The sequence below is a fragment of the Phacochoerus africanus genome, chromosome 9 (assembly GCF_016906955.1).
Source record: "Phacochoerus africanus isolate WHEZ1 chromosome 9, ROS_Pafr_v1, whole genome shotgun sequence".
NCBI classification, from domain to species: Eukaryota; Metazoa; Chordata; class Mammalia; order Artiodactyla; family Suidae; genus Phacochoerus; species Phacochoerus africanus.
The window spans coordinates 97,213,242-97,233,696 of record NC_062552.1 but is presented as its reverse complement, the minus strand read 5'-3'; the positions used below and the strand labels follow the sequence as shown (position 1 = coordinate 97,233,696).

At 43.0% G+C, this 20,455-nt stretch overlaps 1 protein-coding gene across 7 annotated transcripts in view; it reads right to left on the bottom strand.

Moving 5' to 3' along the window:
• Positions 1–14,001: 14,001 nt before the first annotated feature.
• The window catches only part of PCNX1 (pecanex 1), a 172,573-nt gene continuing 166,119 nt past the window's right edge, over positions 14,002–20,455 (bottom strand). For 6 of the 7 annotated variants that reach the window (XM_047796813.1, XM_047796818.1, XM_047796815.1 and 3 more), the window contains 2 exons: positions 19,699–19,839; positions 14,002–19,499 (listed from right to left, as the gene is read on the bottom strand). In XM_047796813.1, coding sequence (XP_047652769.1) covers positions 19,359–19,499; positions 19,699–19,839 — 282 coding nt within the window. In that variant the 3' untranslated portion in view covers positions 14,002–19,358. Of the gene's footprint in view, positions 19,500–19,698; positions 19,958–20,455 lie in introns of those variants that run through there. The other variant, XM_047796816.1, reaches the window with a different exon arrangement.

Here is a 20,455-nt window from a genome sequence, read left to right as displayed (position 1 = left end):
AGAAAGTAGAGTGGTGGTTGCCAGGGGCTGGGGGGAAAGGGTGGGGAGTTAGTGTTTAATAGGGAGAGTTCCAGTCTTGTAAGATGAAAGAATTCTAGAGATGCATGGTGGTGCCGGTTGCCCAACCATGTGAATGTACTGAATGTCACGGAACTGTACACTTAAAATGGCTAAGATGATAAATTTTACGTAATGTGTATTTCACCATAATGTTTTTAAAAAGTAATTTTTTTTTTTCTTAACTGCTGCACCTGCGGCATATAGACGTTCCTGGGCTAGGGGTTGAATTGGTGCTGCAGCTGCAGGCCTAGGTCACCGCCATGGCAACACCAGATCTGAGCTGCATCTGTGACCCACGCTGCAGCTTACAGCAACACTGGACCCTTAACCCACTGAGCAAGGCCAGGGATCGACCTTGTATCTTCACAGACACTACACTGGGTTCTTAATCCACTGAGCCACAATACGAACTCCCAAAAAGGTTTTTTGTTTTTGTTTTAAAAAAGGGTGATAATACAGGATTGTTGTGAAGATTACATGAATTGGTGTAAACCAGTGGTTCTCTACTAGGCTGCCCCCTCCTCCACACAACACACAGGGACCTACTGGTGTCACGGCGCCAAGGCTGAGGAGCCCTGGAGTAAAGCACCTGACACAGAGTAGCTATTTAAACAGTGATGGTGACTTTTTATCACCTACAAGAGAGGAAATGATCATGTCCCTGAGTTCCTGTCATTTCTCCAAAGGAGCCTTTCCGGATGCAGAAGGACCCAGAGGGACCGCGCACAGCAACGAAGAGCTTGAGGATGAGATCTGTGTGTCTGCGGGCACGAGGCAGTTGACGGTCAGCAGCGGAGCCAGAAGATCTTTCTCCACAAACTCTGGTTGGCTAACAATTTTATATGACACTCGTTTCCTTCAATCAAATGAATTTGGACCAGAAACTCCAATTCCTCCCAAAGGCAAGCAGAGAATCTGGGGTCAGACATCCAAAGAGGCTCCTCTGGCTACTGCAGTGGGCCCTGTCCAGCCTGTGTGAGCCCTGGAAGGTCCTCCAGGGGTGGGGTTCCAGCCTCCCCAGGCCTGCGTGAGGTCATTCTCCTCTCCCGCACACTTCGCCCCGGCCACCCTGCAGCTCCCACTACTGCGAGGAACCACAGACCTCCACCCCTTTCTCTTGGTGGGGGACACCCCTCTCTCCTGGCACAATTCACCCCAGCCCTACCCTGGCAACACAGGGCAGAGCCGGTGCTGGCGGGTCATCTCTGATGTCCAAACCCCCTCCCCACTTCATGCATCATCATTCTCCTCTGTTAGCCGCTCCTTCCTGGGCTCTGACTAGAAGGGCCAAGGGAGCCTGGAAGGAAGGAGGCGGGGGAAGGACAGCTTCTGGTCCCCTCTCCGGCTGTTTCTGGGCACCAGCTGAGTGGTCAGGCCCCCAGGGCACTGCAGCTCCAGGCCGCCCTGCTCCACCCTTGAGGTCTGAGCACCCACCTCTTCTCTGGCTGCTTCCTGTACTCCTGGCCCTTGGCTCCTGGCCTCTGTTCCCCTCACTGCTTAACCAGCTCCAGACATTATGCTGTCCAGTCCCAGAGCATGGTTTCCACCGGGTGTCCTAGGTGGCGTGTTGTGGGACCTCTGAGGCTCCCATCCAGGTCAGTGGCTACTCCTGTGATGTCACCAGGAAACTGCCCAGGATGGAAACCAGCACTTGGAGGTGTTAGAAGCACACCATGCTCTGCAGCCCATTGACCTTGTCATGGTCACCTGTCCCCACCTGCCTCAGTGGAAGCAGGGCAGTGGCCCCACCTGCTTTCTCTCACAAGGACAGGTTGAGTGGCTGAGACACAAGTGCTCCCCGCAGGTCTTGGGAGAAGGGCCAGCTTCACAGCCCCAAGGGATGGTGCTTGTGAGGTTCAGCGAAAGGATGGAAAGGAAGCACAATCCATGCTTTGAGGGGAAGTCCTGATATTAGAACTTTGGGTCCACAAGTAGCCAGAGGCAGGACTCTGAGGGGGCCATGCAAATAGGTGTAGGCGGCAATTGGTCTAAGTGTGAACCTGGGAGCACGTGGCCAGGGTAACTACCCGCCTGTGAACCCCTGATTTAACAGGCTCCAAGAGCCTTGTCACTCAGTGATTTTTTTTTATGCCTCACACCTCTTCTGGCACATCTGTGTCTCCCCTCAACCACGACACACATGGGGACCCAAGCTCTCCTCGGTGTGGGCTGAGCTCTGCTGCCATCTGGTGGCAGTTTATGTGGGGACAGGAGAGACACGAGCCGCTGCCTCCCTTCCTACACTTCTATTTGCAGAGAGGGGGAAATTTCTTGGCATTTTCTCCAGGGATGGAAGGAAAGGCCACCCAACTTGTCACTGCTGCTTGTGAGGGCCTCACCTCTATGGGCCGTGCTGTCCCTGCTGTGCACCGTTGAGATGTCCTGTCCCCAGGTACAGTGCAATTCAAGGAGACGGTACACACGGGGTATGGGGGCGGGGGCAGGGGTGGATGGAGGATGTCTTATCTTCTTAGCTGAACCCCCATTCACACTGCATGCTGAAATCTGGTATGTTCTGACTGCTCAGTTGGTGTATGATTTCAACTGTGAGCTCCTTGAGGTCAAGGACATTTGGTGTCCATAATCCATATCTAGCACAGGGCTGAGCCCAGAGGAGATATTGAGTGTGAAACACCTCTATGCTATTGGATCAGCAGATCTTGTCAACTCATCTTCCAGAAGCCATTCTCTTGTCCGTAGCTCTCTGCTTTTCCCCAGAGTCAATAGATGATGTGTGCCATCCTTGACCACTCCAACCTAAGTCCCTCCTCAGGAATTGCCCTTCTTCCAAAGTAAGCTACTTTCCAAAGTTAAGTCTCTTTCCAGAGGCAGCCCCCACTGAGTAAGTAGCCAATGCTGGCTGGGGTGGCTCCAGGCTCTGTGCCACAAATTGAGGTAACTGGGAAGGACCACTGAAGCCCCAGAGCTTCCTGTGGGATGGGCTAAAGCCTTTGCTGTGACCAAATCACAGCTCACCTCTCCCTCTGCCCAGCATGCACCCTTCACCCATCACTGTTTGAAGGCTCTCAATCCTCCAGAGAACAGCAGCAAGAGGCTGAGGACAATTCCTCACCTATTTGAGGCAAAGAATTAACATTAGAGGGCCCTCCTTGGTAGCACGCAGAGATTCCTGTTCTCCATCAGTCAGAGGGTGGAAGTGGCTGAGGCTTGGCCCATACTGGATGCAAAGGGAGCAGAGCTCCAGAGAAGACTGGATTCTTGATTTAGCAGGTATGCCACACCAAGGTCAAGACCCTGGCTGGGAAAGAGCTGAGACTTGAGAGAAGGATTGTGACGGGTCTAGAACACCACCCCCTCCCTGCCCCCCATGAGGCTGGCCGATGCCTCTGTTGTGACTGCACTGCTGTTCAACTTGACACTCTTGACAACCTTGAAGCCTCAAATCCCCAGAACACTAGCCTGCAGATGTAACCTACTCCCTGAGGTCGACTCAGAGGCTGCTCATCCCCTTCATGATCTGCTCCCACCTGCCTCCTGGATGTCTGGTCAATAACTGGTCAAGTCACAACATCATTTGGCCAGGGATGTGCTGGGGCTGCCAAGAGAGGAGAGGACCCGCAGGTTGAAGGAGCTATGGGAACCCCACCAGTGTGAAGCGGCAGAAGCTAGGAGAACATATATGGGTCTGGATCGGGAGGCTGCTGAATGGAGAGAAGACGCATGTGCAGTGGTATAAGAGAGTTTATCAACATGAGAACCCTCTCCTGTGACAGAAGATTGCTACCCTGGCATAGTTCCTAAAAGATTATGCAAACATGCTGCTAGGTTGGTTCCCACAGCCTGGAAAAAGCAATAAGCCATGGTAAGTAAAACAAAAATGCCTGAATTGCCATGGTTTGTGGTAGAGAAGGGATCCAAGGCCCAGAGCAGTGAGAATGTTAAAACAGGCATGTTACGTAAGGCCGGAAAACCCACCAACTACGCTCCATGTGAAGGAGGGCCAGGAGGACGCTTTGTCCAGGAAAATGCTAAGAAATGCGTTGGTGAGAGGGCCACCAGCAATAGTGAAAAAGCTGAGTGGGGGCTGTCCTCTGTGGGCCAGGGCCGAGACTAGGAGATGCTGTTATGGAACAAGATTCCTTGATAGCAATGGGATGATAGTCTCAAATTAGGAAGCCAGGAACCCCAAAGCATCAGAAGCAATTGTGATAAGGAGCAAAGTCAGCCTGGCAACTGATCAGGGGAGCCTGATCCAGAGGGAACATGGAAGTGGTGACTAGAATGTGACATTCTGAAGGGCAAGGCAGACAGACAGGCAGCCAAGAAGGGTATCAGGCCATCTACATACAGTTAAAAGAAATCGAGGTGGCTGAGGAAGCACCCCGATGAGAATTTAAGATTCGTTGCCCAGTTCCTGAACCTGGGCCAGGATTCAGACCTGAAACTCAGTGACTGGGGGAAAAGCTGGGCCCTCAGGAGGAAGGACCTGCACAACCACAGCACCGTGTACAGGATGAGTCCCTCTGTCCTTCCCCAAGGGACCTGCGGGCCAAGGCAAAACTCCAAAGAGTTTTGGAGACTGGCTGGACGCAGATACAGGATCTGACCTGACGTAGATACTGGGTGCCCAAAACACCATTGTGATCCTTGTTAGAATGAGGGTCAGGGACCATATACATGAAATACAGACATGGTATCACTTATATGTAGCACCTAAAATATGGCACAGATGAACCTATCTACAGAACAGAAACAGACTCATGGACCTAGAGAACAGACTTGTAGTTGCTGAGGGGGAGGGGAAGGGGAAGGGAGTGGGATGGACTGAGAGTTTGGGGTTAGTAGAAGCAAACTATTACATTTAAAATGGAGAAGCAACGAGGTCCTCCCGCAGAGCACAGGGAATTATGTCCAATCACTTGTGACAGAACATGATGGAAGATAATAAGAGAAAAAGAATGTGTGTATATATAAAACTGGGTTAGTCTACTGTACTGCAGAATTGACAGAATATTATAAATCAACTATAATAAAAAATGAAAAAGAAAAGAAAATAAAGTCCTAGTGCAGGTCTGACCTCGAGTGGGCCCACTGGGTCCATAGACTTCCTCAGTGTTTATTCCCTAGTCCTTGAAAGTATGATCAGAGTGACATGCTTGTATACACACCGTCAGCCACACTGGAGAAGGCCAAGTGGAAACCTGTGAGACTCCCCTGACCCCATCCCCCAACCCAAGACAGTAAATCACAATACCTATGGAGGTGAGGAGAGACATAAAGGCAAGGGGTGATCTCTCATATTCCCAATTGGTTCACTAATCAGGTCCCTACAAAAACCAGACACATGCAAGTTAACGCTGCTTCAAGTACATGGTGACACTTGGCACCTGGTCACTCTGACCAATGTATTCTTACCCATCGCCATTGAGAATGAAGGCCAGAAGCAGTTTGCATTCACGAGAGGCGGATAACACTGTACATTTACGGTCTTGCCTTGCCTGTTAGCCCTCCTGCCCTCCATCAAAGGGTAGTCTGAAGGAGGCTGGGTTGTGTAGCCATGCTGCAGAACACCGCACGGGTCCACTGCTTGGCAACACAGGTCAGTCAGGCTGGATAAGCAAGAAGGGGTAAGTATGGTAGGAGCCTGTAGGAACATCCCCTTCAGAGTAGGGGACCCCCCCTCTCCCATCACTAAAAAGGGACCAGAATACCCACAGGTCAGGGTGGATTCAGGGGTAGCAAAGTCCACTTGGGGAATACTGCTTTGATCCATTTGCCAAATTACCTGGAAAGCTTTGAGTGGGGCCCAGAGCAGAATGACTCTGCAGATAGCCCAGATGTGGTGTAAACAGCCTTGCCACTAGGTCCACGTAACGTGGTAAATCTTACGGTATTCAGAGCATTTCTGACGGGAAAAGATGTGTATATGGAGTTTATGGTAAACCTAATTGTAGAATCACAGTGTAGACCTCTAAGATTCTGGAATCAGGCCATGGCATTCATTCCAGCAGATGGTTTGCTGCTAGACCTTGGTAGAGAGTGTTTGACTATATGGTTTGTCCAACATTAAGCCATGAGTAGGCCTGGCAACAATCCATTCAAAGATGCAAGTGGTACCCAGGGCACTGGACATGAGCAGGGAGAGAGGATGCAAGTAGGCTGCCTGAGTAGGCAGCCCAGACTCCCCGTTGTGTCATTCACTACCGTCCCATTAATGCCTTTCCCTTAGTTCACACCTGTGGCCAAGGGTGTGGGAATGTGCCCCTCATAACTAACTTACAGAAGAGGAAAAAAGCCAATCTTGGCCCACAGATGAGTTCAGCTGGTATGTAGACGCAAGCCAAAAATGGACTCCTGCTGCAGTATAGCCCCACTCGGGTGGCCCTTTAAGATAGTGGTGAAGGGAGATTGCTACAAGGCAGAAAAATCAGGCTATCCAGTTATCTGCTTTGTGGCGAAACAGAACAAGGCCAAGGCCACACAAATGTGAACTGATGGGAGTAGCAAATGGTTTGGCTGATGGGTCAGAGGCCTAGGAGGAGAAAGATAAGGTGGTTAGGGACAAGGGGCACATGGATGACCTATGGGAGTGGGCATGGCATAAAAGGGTCTTTGAATGGTGCGAATGGCCACCAGAGAATACCCACTATGGAAGAGGAACCAAAGTCCAAGTGGGCCAAAGATTTGGCCAGTTGATATCTGCCATCTTTTTCATTAGTCACACCTGTGCTGGCAAAATGTCTGCATGAAAGGAGTAGCCACAGTGGCAGCAATGGTGGCTGTGCAATAGGATTCCATTCACCAAGGCCAGCTGAGCTTCTGATGATGTCAAATATTTAACCTGAGCACCACAGAGATTACTGCTGTAGACTGTATATTCATGCAATTCTTTTCAAGGACAACAACCATCTACCTGATAACAAGCCGGCTACACTGCCCCCTTCCACTCTTGACGAGGCAGTTACTTCTCTTGACTAGAACTGACACATATTATGGGCATTGGCCTTGCAGGGCTTCAGCACTATGATCATAGGAGAGTTTACAGAGCATCAGATCCACTGACACTGGATCCCAGGTGGCACTGAATAGGGCCACGGGACTTTACAGCAAAGAGGGTGAAAGAGTGGGCACATGGCCATGCAATCCACTGGTCCTATAACATACTGTAGAAGATGATGGCCTGAGATAACAATTGAATGACCTTTAAAAGGTGCAGCCAGCTTGGAAATGACCTCCTGTGAGGATGCGGCACCACCCTTCAGGATGCAGTATACATCCCACATTGATGACCATTCTAGTGATCCTGAGGCCCCAACGGGTGGAATACCCCAAACTGGAGACCAATAAGTGTAAATGGGAATGGCCTGGCTAATCATTTCTACCCATGATCCACGTGGGGAATCTTGCTTCCTACTCCTACAGCCTTAGGCTCTGTTGGTCTAAAGAGCCTGGTTTCCAAAGGGGGAAAACTTCCATCAGGGGAGATTGCCAAGAGTCTCATTCAATTTTAAGCTACAGCTACCACCCAGTCACTATGGTCCTTCGTGCTAAGAGACCAGGAGGCAAGATAAGTCACCACTGTGTTCTTTCCTTGGTGGAAAGGAAATCAGAAGGAAGCATGGCTGCTGTCACACAATGGGAGGAGGGACATACAATGGGAGGAGGGACAGGTGAGATACACTGGGGTGTCTCCCTCGCCCAACTTAAATGGAAAATGGTTAGTCAAATACAGCAGTTGCTGCTTGAGAAGGGCATGGTGACCAGGGGCTCAGAGGATGAGAGAGTCTGGGTCATTCCAGCAGGTAAGCTTAGCGATTAGAACAGGTAAGCAGCTAGACCAGCAGAGGTGCTCGTCAAGGAGAAATCAGGGAGGGAGGGAGGTGGGTGGGTGTGAGCAGTCCAAGAACCACAGCAGGTGTTGTGGTGCTCTGCCCAGATTCCACTCTAGGACAGAGACGATCATTCCCGCAAGCTGTCAGGAGTACTGCCTCCCGCCAGGACGTGTCCTCAGGACATCTCAGAAAGGCCATCCCAGCTCCAGATCTCCTCCTGATGGATTTTAACTGAAGCCTTTGTTGTAACCATATGAATGGGTCATCAACCCAGTGTCTTGTGTTCCCTCACATATACTGCCCCTGAAGAGCATTCTCCAGCAACCTGCCCACGCACAAACATCAGGCTCAGAGTCTGCTTCCTCGGCATTGATCCCCACCGTCAGGATCTCAGGCCAGGCCAACCCTGCAACGCTGAATTACCTCATAGCCTTCAACGAAACCTCAGGGCTTCCCTGGCAATTCAAATGTCCTGGACACCACTGAGGGGAATTTCCCCAATCCGGCCTCCATCACGCCACTTTTTATGTGTATTATCTCAGACCTATCACTGAAAATAAGATAGGGAAAAGCTTGTGCATCAGTGGAAAACTATGCATCATCTATATAGCACAGCCTTCTGTCTTATCAGATTCTGATTCTGTGGGAGTTACAGCTTTGTAAAGTGTAGGTATCTAATAAGACATATAAATTCTGTTCCCTCTAGTGAAGTTCAAAGGACTCCCCTTCAAAAAAAAAAAAATGTGTCTCCATTTTACAATTCATTCCAACATCTCTTTACTCCATAGAAATGTTTGGTTTTTTGGGTCTCCCCCTCCACCACCTTTTTTGGCTGATCTGTAGCATATGGAGTTCCTGGGCCAGGGATCAGATCTTGCCAGTTTTAACTTATGCCGCAACTGTGGCAAGGTGGCATCTTTAACTCACTGTGTTGGGCCAGGGATCAAACCTGTGTCCCAGTGCTCCAGAGATGCTGCCAATCCCTTTGCACCACAGTGGGAACTCCTGTGCTCTTTAAACTTGAATGCATTATAACATGTAGTTAGTTCTCCAGATTAACATCTCAAATAAAGTCCTGAACATGGATACATTTTTATATCTGAGAACTGTGATTTACCTTTCCTAAAAACTATCTTAATCCTCAATCCCCACATATGCAAGACAAGAGTGAAAACATTTGGCAGGTTTGTTGTGAATCTACCTGGCACACAGTTAGGCCTCCCATGCTCACTGTAACAAATGCTTTTCAAAGAAAGTCACTATGGTTTTATACGGTCCTGCTAAAAGTTGCAAGAGAAATATACTTTCCAGAATCTTTAATCCAGAAAGAATTGCCATACTCCAGACTTTGCCACAGACATGTAGGCATCTTGCTTTAATGTCTTTCCATTCTTAGATTCTAACCAGTCTGTCACTGTCATTATCTTCTGTCCTCAAATATTAAATATTTCCAAGATCAATTTCCTTTCCAACAATCCCTTTCAGGCTAAACAGACCTCAACTTTTAAACTTCCTTTTTTATTTTAAACTTCGATTTTAATCTCTTTAAACATTTGTTTGCTATTTGCTTAAAAGTTATGAGTGAAAACATTTCCCCTCCCAAACTGACAATATATTTGGAGAACATCAACTTTTAGTTGGAAATATAATGAAGGAGAAGGTCTAGTAAATTTATCTCCTCTCAACTGTAAGATAAAGAGACTTTCCCAGGTTCAAACTAGTAAACTTCATACCTCTGGGTAAGACCAGTTCTCCCGAGTCAAAGCAGGAAGGACAAGGTGTTGAGTAATCCATTTAGTGTTTAGGTGGAAGTGGAAGCTGAGTGTGAGAAAGCTGAAGCCTAACACAGTCCTATTAACATTCCTGAGGCAAGAAGGTGACAACAGAAGGAAGGTGGTCTGCTTGGTCTAGAAAAAGGAAGCCAAAGGCCAAAATCTCACAGCATTTACTAAAACATGGACATAAACATTCTACCCCTGGAAAAGTAGAAAAATTATAAAGGATGCTTTTCCTAAGCCAGGGGGAAAATGTGATGTCCAGAAATACACACTATGTTCTTGTACTCTATGTTCATAAACTAACTTCTGATGACCAAAGGGGCCTATCAGTTGCCTTCTGATACACGGCCACAGGTGCCCTAACCTCTAGAACTCTAAATAATAAACTGGCATTTGGCTGTGAGCCACACGGCAAGTACAATACACTGGCATTTTGATCAGCATATTAACCTTCCACTACTTTCATTACCATTAGTGGCTTCTGAAGTTAACTCAGATTCTGAAAAAAATCAAGTTCAAAAAACTTAGGTTCTGACAAAATCAAGTGTAAGTTCTAACTCCTACCAACCTCCGTATTTGAACAGCTAATCTGCCCCTCTCCAGAACTTCCCTCTCTCCACATGAATTCCAGCTCTTAAGCCATCTTACTCCTTTATCTAAAACAGACCCTGATGCAACATGAGCTACGAGATGATGCTAATGAAAACTTCACTATGAAAAGATGCATTCCAAATTTGACTTTATTCTTCATGTTATTTAGAAGTGCAAGGGCTGAGGATCTTGCAACTTTTAGAGCCAATTCCTAATTTTCTACTGGGCTTGCTGTGTTGGTCACAGGCTTGCCTTGGTGGTGACACCACACCATTTAATCCCTGGAGACACTGGAGCTTTCTCTTGTTTTGCTGCTTGTCATTTCTTTGGCCTCTCACCCATGGCCCAGATAACCTGTAGGTTTTCTTTCTGACCTGCATTCCCAGAGGATGATCTAATATAGGTTGAGAAACAGAGATGTTAACCAGGGACATGTTAGAACTCGTGCAAGCATATGGTTTTCCGGGTTCCATTAAGGAAAAGATATTATTCAAGCATTTTCTGCCACTTATCCTCTGGCCCCTATTTTCAAAGACAAAGTAAGGCTAAGGTCTTACAAAATGAATCATAAGCCTCTGGACTGGATGGTTTTCAGGAAAATAAACCACGTTCTCATTCTACTCAGCTCCGAAGATAAATGAACCTTTATGAAATCACCACTTGTCAAATTTTAGTGAAGTAATCAAAGAATATTAACAATTATCTGAAAAGGCTATTAAAATAATTTCTTCTCCTACCACATACATATATGAAGTCCGGTTTTCTTCATATACTTCAACTGAAATAATGTACTGCCACACACTGTATGCAGAAAGTAGATAGGAGTTCAGATGTCTTATGCAGTTTTTAAAACGTAGAAGCACTCTTTTAAATAAAAATGCTATGCTGACATGTAATGAGTTCATTATTTATTACTTCACTTAGAAATAACATCATTAGTATTTAATTTCTAATGCAATAAATATAAAACTCATAAAGAAAAGCTCTCTGGCAGGGGGAGGACTCCATAATTTTTTTAAATGTAAAAACATTCCAAGACCAAAAAGTCTGAGATCTGCAGTCCTAGAAAAACCCAACTTACCAAAACTAACTAAAAAAAGAACCAGAAATCTAAATAGTCCTTTAGAAACATCATTAAAGGTTTCTTCCTAAAGATCATCCAATGTCAAGGTTATTTCACTGGTGAATTTTTTTTTTCCCCAAAAAGTTAAGGAAGTAAGTAATTTACATGGAGAAAAGTAGAAGCATGAGGAGATGTAAGGCAGCCCCTGAGCCTGGGGTGGGGCTATATCCAGCTCAGAGTCTCAGTTTCTGCCAACTTCCTGGTGTAGATCTGCTATAGATGCATACTAAAAGAATCGCCTTATTTCGTAGGTGAGCCGTCTCTGTATCTTGAAAACAACACATACAGTTTCTGAAAAGCTATGTATAGACCTGTTGCAGACCTTGAGGTCAGTACCTTCGCACACACTGTACAGCAACCTTATAGTTTTTGGTGGGGACCTGCGTTCAAGGCTATGCTCTGATTTGCCTGAGCCAATCATGGTGATTATTCTGGTCAGTGACTGGTTGAGAAAATCAGGACTCAAGAGACTGGTTCAGGGTCTTGCGTATGTCAAATCTTACATTAATGAGATGTAAGGAGAAACACACTCAGGCTTCTGGGAGATTTTCCAACTCAAGAGAGGTAACAGGAAGTGTTTTGTTTTCTTCTGAATGATGATGTGTAAGGAATGAGGTCTAGAAACAGACATTTAGTTTCAGTCTGAAAAGAAAGCCAGTGTACATAGGAGGGCAGAGTTGAGAAAACTCCAGATATATGGAGCTGGAGTAACATGAATAAACCAACCCTGAAAGCCCAGCTTACCTTTCATCTTATAGTGAGCCCATCTCCTGCTTCAACAATTTTGAGTTGGGTTTTTCTTTTCTTGCAACTGTAAGCATCCCAAGGAAATTAGTAGTTTAGCATTTACAATTTAAAGAAACAGCTTTATATTTTGCAATTGTACAAAAAGAGTCACTCTCAAACTGATAAGCTAGACAAAACTGCATTTTGTCTAAAGAAAGGTAGCTTCACTGTTGAGTTCCTACTGGCACCTAATGTATTATTAACCGATATACAACTGAGAAGTGGTGGGGGGTATTATACACGTGAGAGAAAACCCATGAAGAGCATTAAAAGCACAGGAAGCAAGCACTACTTGGCACCTGCTTAAATGCAGTGCTATCCCGTGATGCTGACTATTTATGAAGACAAGTCAAGAGTACTTATGTGCTTCATGATGGGACTAGAGACCTGGAGTAACCTTAGATGGGCCAGTTAGTATGTACTCAGACAAAGTTCTTGGGAGCAGAAAGGAACCCTGGACTGAAGGATGACTTTTCCCTTGGGGAACAGTTTCCTGGGCCCTGAGACTGAATGGTTTCTTAAGAAGCTTTTAGACAAAATGGATTCAATCTCTAGCCTCTTGCTGTTAATATATGTCCTGAGAAATTACAGAGCAATTCAGGGATCTTCTTGTACCAAATTACATTTTCCCCAGTATGAAGTTCAATTATATCTAGTTTCCTTTAATAAACACATATGAATGAGGCAAAAAGAAAATAAGACAAATATTTTGTAGAGTTAGCGCCAAATGAATACCCCCAAAGCCACCATTTGGTCATGTCCTTACTTCACAAGGTGCTTTTGACCTTTCCCAGAGGAAAAGCCACCCACATGGTGAGATTCACTGGCCAGAGGTCCACAAAATATTTCTGATCTGTTAGGAGACTCTCTGGCTCTAAAATGAATGCAGTTTACTTACACAGAAAATCTCTTTCCTTGAAGGTGTGTTTCATTTAACCAGGATGTTTCCTGTCACAGGAAAGAAATACCATCCTTTAAGACTAAATACAATTCGGAGTTCCTGCTGTGCCTCAGCGGTAATGAACCCAAGTAGGATCCATGAGGATATGGGTTCGATCCTGAGCCTCACTCAGTGGATTAAGGACGCTGTGTTGCTGTGAGCTGTAGCGCAGGTCGGAGATGCAGCCTGGATCATGCGTTGCTGTGGCTGTGATGTAGGTGGGCAGTTACAGCTCTGATTCGACCCCTAGTCTGGGAACCTCCATGTGCTGTAGGTGTGGCCCTAAAAAGACAAATACAAACAATAATAAAAGACTAAACACAACCCTTTCCAGATGTACCACTGTGATCAGGGGCAGGAAAACAGCAAACTGTTTGGGATTTTGATGCAGAGGATACATAATCTGCACTCTGCTCGTCCTGGTTGTTACTTACAGTTAAAATGATTCACTAAAGGCTTAATAAGTGACTCCGTCAAGAGCACATGCATTCCCACTGTAAGTCAGCTTGCATTCTCTTCAGGTATTACACAAGAAGTCAGCAATTAGTACACACACCCCAAGTTAGATTTGCCTGATTTTGATGACCATAACCTGATGTTCTTCCCATTTTCTGTACCGTAATTTAGTGTAAGAGTGAACATGTATACATTTTCATCATCCTACATGTTCCGTCCAATATTGTATCATTAATAGGACACATTCAGATAAGTTCAGAAGATGTAAACTACCACCTTTCTGCCAAGTGTGAAAAGATATCCTTTTATTATGAAATACACACATTTCTATTATAAGCTGAATCTCATGTTTGTAGGATAAAGCTTCTGTTTAAAAAGACTATTTCAGAACGAAGTACATGTTTTGAAAATATGCTATGCAGAGCTTAATATGGTAAACTAATTTTTCTTAATCTGACAAAAATGGACAGAAGGTAAAATGAAAAAAAGTTTATTTCCTCAGTGTTTTATCCACTGTCAATACTGTATATTTGATGCAATATATTTGCAAAGAAAAAACAATCTCAGCTTTTATTCTCCACTTTAAACAACTACAATATTTACAGGCTGTTTAGAATAACAAACACTCAGACGCGCGCGCACACACACACTCACAGACACACGTGAGTACATATATTCTTATCTCTGGTTTATACTGAATGCTGGTAGAGGCAATGAATACTTTCAGAGCCCATGGTCAGAAGAGTGAAACCCATTTCCTTCCTCCCACCTACCTTCCTAGAATTATCTCAGTATTCTTTCTTCCATTTCCTCATGCAGAGCTCATTGCCAGACTTGTACAGGGTTAAGATTATCATTCTTTACATTTTATTTAAACTATAATAAGCTTTAAAAAAGCATAAGCAGACATGATTTCCCCCGCATTTCTATTATTTTGGTTGTAGAATCAAGCTTCGTGTATAAGAAAATCCTGTTTAACCACAATTACACTAAACCCAAGAGCCATCTGGAGCAGCCATCTCACTCTCTACCACCACTCCCTTTTGAAGTCCAGGGTACCACCACCCATCTGTGCAAACAACAGGCAGGGATTCGTCCAAATCACCGTCTTAGATGACCTTCGTTCCTTCTAGCTTGGCTGCGCTGAATCATAAACTGTCAGGTACAGAGCTGAGGCACAAGAAAAAAGGTAAAACCCTCTGTAACAGGTGTGTCTCAGAGCTGTCATAACCTTGTGATGGCACTCAGCTCTGGTTCCCCTGAAGAATGTTATGTTGCTTCTATAAAATGGCAGATAAGGAAGTTCAGCTCACAAATAGAACTTACTTTCTCTACTTCAGAAAGAATATGTGGCAATAAAGATAAATTCCTATTATACCTAATTCTTGACGAGATGACTCTGCTGAGGTGATTCAAAGCAGAAAACATACCTCTGTTTCAAGCAAAAAAAAAAAAAAATACTCCACTCACATTACTACCATACCTATTTGTATACTAATTAATTTCTTTCCAATCTCAGTTCTCTCCTAAAAGGCATAGGTGTATATCAACCAGATTTTTTTTTTAAAGAGAAATTAAGAAAAGAAAGGCTGATTTTTCAGTACTTAAATAAAAAACTATGTATATCCAACATGATATTAAAATGTATGCTGCACAAATACATAGTAATATCTAATTTTCTTCTTTCTCCAGATTAATAAACCTCAATTTCCACATTAGACTGAAAAAGAAAGTTCAATATTCGTTAACAGGTTCCAAGTGTCATCTTAGCTTTGACTGACATTGTTCTCTTCACTCATCTTGGAATGAAAGGAAAAGCCTCCAGAATAAAAACAGATGTTTTATACATCACCTCAACAAGGTATTTGTCAAGGAAAAACCAACTGGGTTTGTATCCAAGCAGTCATTTTATGTGATTATATATATTATAAGAACAAGAATGAATATGGAGGACTTTAAAAATTAAAAAAAAAAAAAAAACTTTGTCCATATACATGAGAAAGTAATGAAAATAAACCCAAAGGTAATTAACAATGTGGGCAGCAATGTACACTTTTGCAGCTAGTAAACATAAACTAAAGGATTCTGATGCAAAATTACAATTATCTGTTTCTCAAGTCACATATCTAGGAGGAAAGATTTTGAAAGTTAATTAAACAAAAAAGATGATTTTAGCCTCTGGGCAAATCATAAGTTTAAAAGACCCAGTTCTGGAGGAACATGACTCAGTGCAGCAAAATGTACCAAGTGGAGAATTTCTAATGAGAGGCAAAAGGATGCTGCTCAGAGCAAGGTGGGATTTATTAAGGCTAAGCTACCCTTGCTTAGATCTGAGGCTGTTTTTTTATACTTTGGTATGAGATGGGAAAATAAACCAACCCAGGAAGAAAAATAGACCTTTTTAATGAGCTGTAGTTTACCACAGAAAAACTTGTATTTTTGTTGCCTGACATTTGGTACAGAGAGTAATTTTCCATTTTTCACTCAGGAAAGAAATCTTGTCTGACTAATTCTGTTTTAAGGATTTGAAGTATCTCAGGTATACCTGAAATATTAAAAAAAATACTTGAAATATTAAAAAAAAATACTTCAAACCTAGTAGAGGTTAATCTTCTAGTAATGGAAACTCAAAAAAAGGCAGAATACTGATGCAATTTGTTCACTAATTTCCTGAGAGGTTATTAATCTCCTCTTCTTTTAAAAAATACAGAGCCTCACTGCCTACTCTCCCAAGTCCCTTAAGAATCAACATATTAATCTAGACTCTTGGAAAAATTACAGTTCTTTAGGAAAAAGTGAACATGTTAGAAAATGATTTTTACTACTGAATAAGAAGAAATCAAAAAGGTAACAATTTATAACTTATTCCAAAACTCTCTGTAAAGAGGGGAAAAAAAAAAACAAAATCAAACAAGAAAAAAGTGAGAACTATACCAATAAAACTATTTAAAGCAAAATTTAAGAAGTTAGTGTTTTAATTAACCTATTTTTACTTTCAAATGATGGAAAACAAAGTTTTGGCAACTGTGAACTAAAGACGCTAATATATGTATACTGGGGTCTTGCATACTAATGAAAAAGGTTAAGCAGGGAATCTAAACAAGTAGTTCACCACTCTCCCAGGGGGTGTGGGGTGGGGGGACAAGGTTGAATAAGACATATATGATCAATTTCACCTACGAAAGTGTGTATATTTTCATAAAATAATGGAGGTCAAATTATCCTTAAGACAGGAATACTTCAATTAACAATACTTCTCCTGATGTAATTATTAGAAAAGTATTACGATTTAAAAAGACTAATTTAAAAAAAAAAAAAAGGCTCCCTTTAGGGCTCCTAATTCATAAATTCACTAAAAGCCTATCTGATAACAAAGTTCAACTTGTTTTGAGAAAAATTTTCATTAGCTGATACCCTAAATCAAGACCCAAATACATATGTTCTGTATAAAATCTAGTCTTCCATCTGAAATCTGACTTTTTACAGTGTGTGTGATGTATTTAATAATTGACAGCAGGGGACTAGGAATAAAAATAATTCTAGCCCTCTGATTGAATCACCTGAAGTTCAGATTTTTTCTTTTTTCCCTGTATAGGAAAATGAATTATCTTCCATTTAAGACTGAAAAGGCTCCACTTATCTTCTCTTTGAGGCAGTGACCACGAAGAGATCATATTTGTCTCAGAAAGGGAACAAGCAGCAGGGAGCATAATTCCCTCCAGAAGATTTTAAATAATATAAATAGACAGATCAAACATCCAGTTTCAGAAGAAAAAAAAAAAAATAACCGAAACCTTAATGGCGTACTGTAGATTTGCCAAAATGAGGCAAATTCAGAATACAATGACAGTATCAGAAAAATACATTTTAACTGGTCAATTTAGAAAGGCTACCCTTTGTGTGAAGGTTTAGTAAATCATTTGACAAATGTTTTTTCAGCAGTAAATCTTGCAAAGTGCTAAGTCTGGAAATGTCAGCACGAGGCACCTTGGGTCCTGAATAAGCACAAACATTTTAAATTAGGAAAAGTAAACAGGTTTTGGAATAAAAATGCAGTAAGATGCTGTATGTTAGCTATTCACTTCCCTAGTGTTTATTCCTTCTACTGAAGTATTATGTAATACTGTAAGATCTACATCAGAATGAGCAGGAAAAACAGCTTCTTTCTCCTGTCGCCTCATCAAAAAAATACTTCAAACCTGTGCTGCCCAATACAGCAGCCACGAAGCATGTGGCTAGCGAATGCCTGAAATACAGTGAGGACCACATGCTGGACAGGAACACTTTAGACAGGATGGAGTCAACAAACTGTATGGCCGAAATTAGTTCCACCTGTTTCTTTTTCTTTGGAGGTTCCCCTCACAGGGGCCAGAAAGATGGCTGCTCCTAAATGCTCAGATGTGCAGTCTCCTTTGGAGCGGTACACAAAAAAAAGTTTTCTGAAGGATTTAAAAAACGTCGTACATTGAAAATTAAACCTTAACTGCAGTTCCCACCTAGTCCAATTGTAAATCTGAGTTATATATTTCCCTGAATACATACATTTTTAAAAAATGAATAAAATTTAAGTTATGAGACAACACATGAATTAAGTCAATTTCATCACAGTTATAAATATTTCAAATTACAGCTACACACTATAAATCACAGGAAATAAAATTCAAGTAATAGAACAAGAAGAGAGGAGGAAAGTAAAAGGCAAAGTTATTAAAGAGGGATGTAACAATAAGAACTGCACCGTTTGGATAATTTTGTTTGAAAACATTTTACTTGATTAACTGAATTGCATGTGAATAACTTCAAGAGCTAAGAACTCTTAACATAAAAGGCAATCAATCCTTTCTTTAAATTCCTGGACGTTCATCTTCTTTGAAAAGCAAAAGTATTTTCTTCCCAGAACTGACTCCAGCAGAGCTTGCCTGCCCCAAGGGGGAGCAGCAGAGGAGCCAGGGCACATATAGCGCTGGAGCCCATCTGAAATGTGGACACAGGGGCCGGCAGGAGTGTTCACAGGACCGAGTCACGGACTACTGGCTCCGGGAAACGCCACTGACGAAGCTATGTGTATCTTGAGATTAAGTATGCATTTTAAAGGAAACATCCAATGTACTGGCATGAAGTACAGACTACTAAAGAAAACTGAGCAGCACAGTTCCTGCTACATAAGGAAAGGGAAGGGGTTAATCCCAAAGGCAATTTAAATAATGGTATTTTATTTTTATATATAAATAAATGTTCTGAGAAATCTCAGATTTTAGTGCATTGTAAAAAATTAGTGCAGTTTTTTTCATTAAAGTTTTTAGCGCTCAAGGAATAAGATAAATCTATGTCTGTTCAGAGTCTCTTTCACTGTACATTAAACTTTTACACTGCTGTACGTCAAACTGAGAGTTTCTACACTGGTCTGTTTTTAAAAATCAAGGTAAATGGATTTTGTGTTCTATGACAAAACATGGCAATTATTTTTGGCAAAGAAATTAGAAAAATATGAGATCATAGTTTAGAAATCAAGAGTTTGTTGATTTAAAGCATAGGCAATGCATAGGAAAAAACTTTTTTAAGGATGTATTTTAACAGAAATTTATCCTTCATGCAAAATGTTTTCTCAGCAGCTAACTTAAAAAAATATTTCAGCTTTATTTGGGGATGGAGACAGGACAGGAGTCAGGGTGAGGGGCGAAGGAGTGGTGCTTAACCAAACCAAGCCCACTTTATGTTCAAGTCTCTCCTACAGGATCAAAGTGGTACCTGCAGGCATCTTCTGCTCTCCCCTTTTTTCCCCAAAGTCTTGGAGTTTTGAGGGAAAAGAAATGAAGTTATAAAACATTGGCTCACACTTCAGCCCCAAGTTCTAGTACCCCAGTTTCAATTACTGTCACGTATTTATCTTCAATCTGGACCAGAAGGACTGTCTTGTCGATGTGGGATCTAGTACCTGGATCTCTGCTGCAAGGCACCCATCGGTGAATCACCTAATGATCCAGAATAAAAGAAGCAGTTAGTGGCAGAGACCCTGAACACACTCACAGACTCAATCCTTAAGATTAGAGGTAGTGATCCAGTTAGATAATTAAGCAAAAGTACAGAAATCGGCTAACAACATAACATGCATACCAGTCAGGCTACACAAAAGTCAGAGCACCAGACAGCTGGCTTCGTAAGAGAACTTACATGGCCTTCCATGCCCTCCTGAGGACTCCAGTCTTTCCAGCTGTTTCTCCCAGCTTTTAAGCGAATACCCTCATCAGGCCACTGCAGCTCTTTCCTTTTTGACAGGTTGATCCCATCCAGAATTTGACTGGGATCCACAATCTACATTGCAAACAGATACGGATCATTTCCAACTCATTTTCCCCTTGATAATGAAATATTATATATCCCAAAGAACACTTCTTTCATGGTACTCTTTGTGTCTCAAATTCTCCACTGCCTATAATGGAATACAAAACAATCCAGCGTCATCCAAATTCCTTTTAGCCCACTGAGAGACCTTACTACACTGGCACATGATAATGGCTGAACAGGAAACAAATATCATCAGTGAAAAACTGCTTGCTTTCAGTTTTTACACTGGCAGAAACTTTTTTTCAACATTGAAAAATGCTCTAGTCTTGGGAGTTCCCCTTGTGGCTCAGTGGGTTATGAACTTGACTAGGAACTATGAGGATGTGCGTTCCATCCCTGGCCTTGCTCAATGGGTGAAGGATCCTACATTGCTGTGAGTTGTGGTATAGGTTGCAGATGCAGCTCAGATCCCCCGTTGCTCTGTGGCCGGCAGCTGCAGCTCTGATTTGACCCCTAGGCCTGGGAACTTCCATATGCGACAGGTGCAGCCCTAAAAAGCAAAAAAAAAAAAAAAAAAAGTTCTAGTCTTAGACTAAGTAGTACAAGGTATATTTCCAAAAGAGTCCTTTACTCAAAATACAAA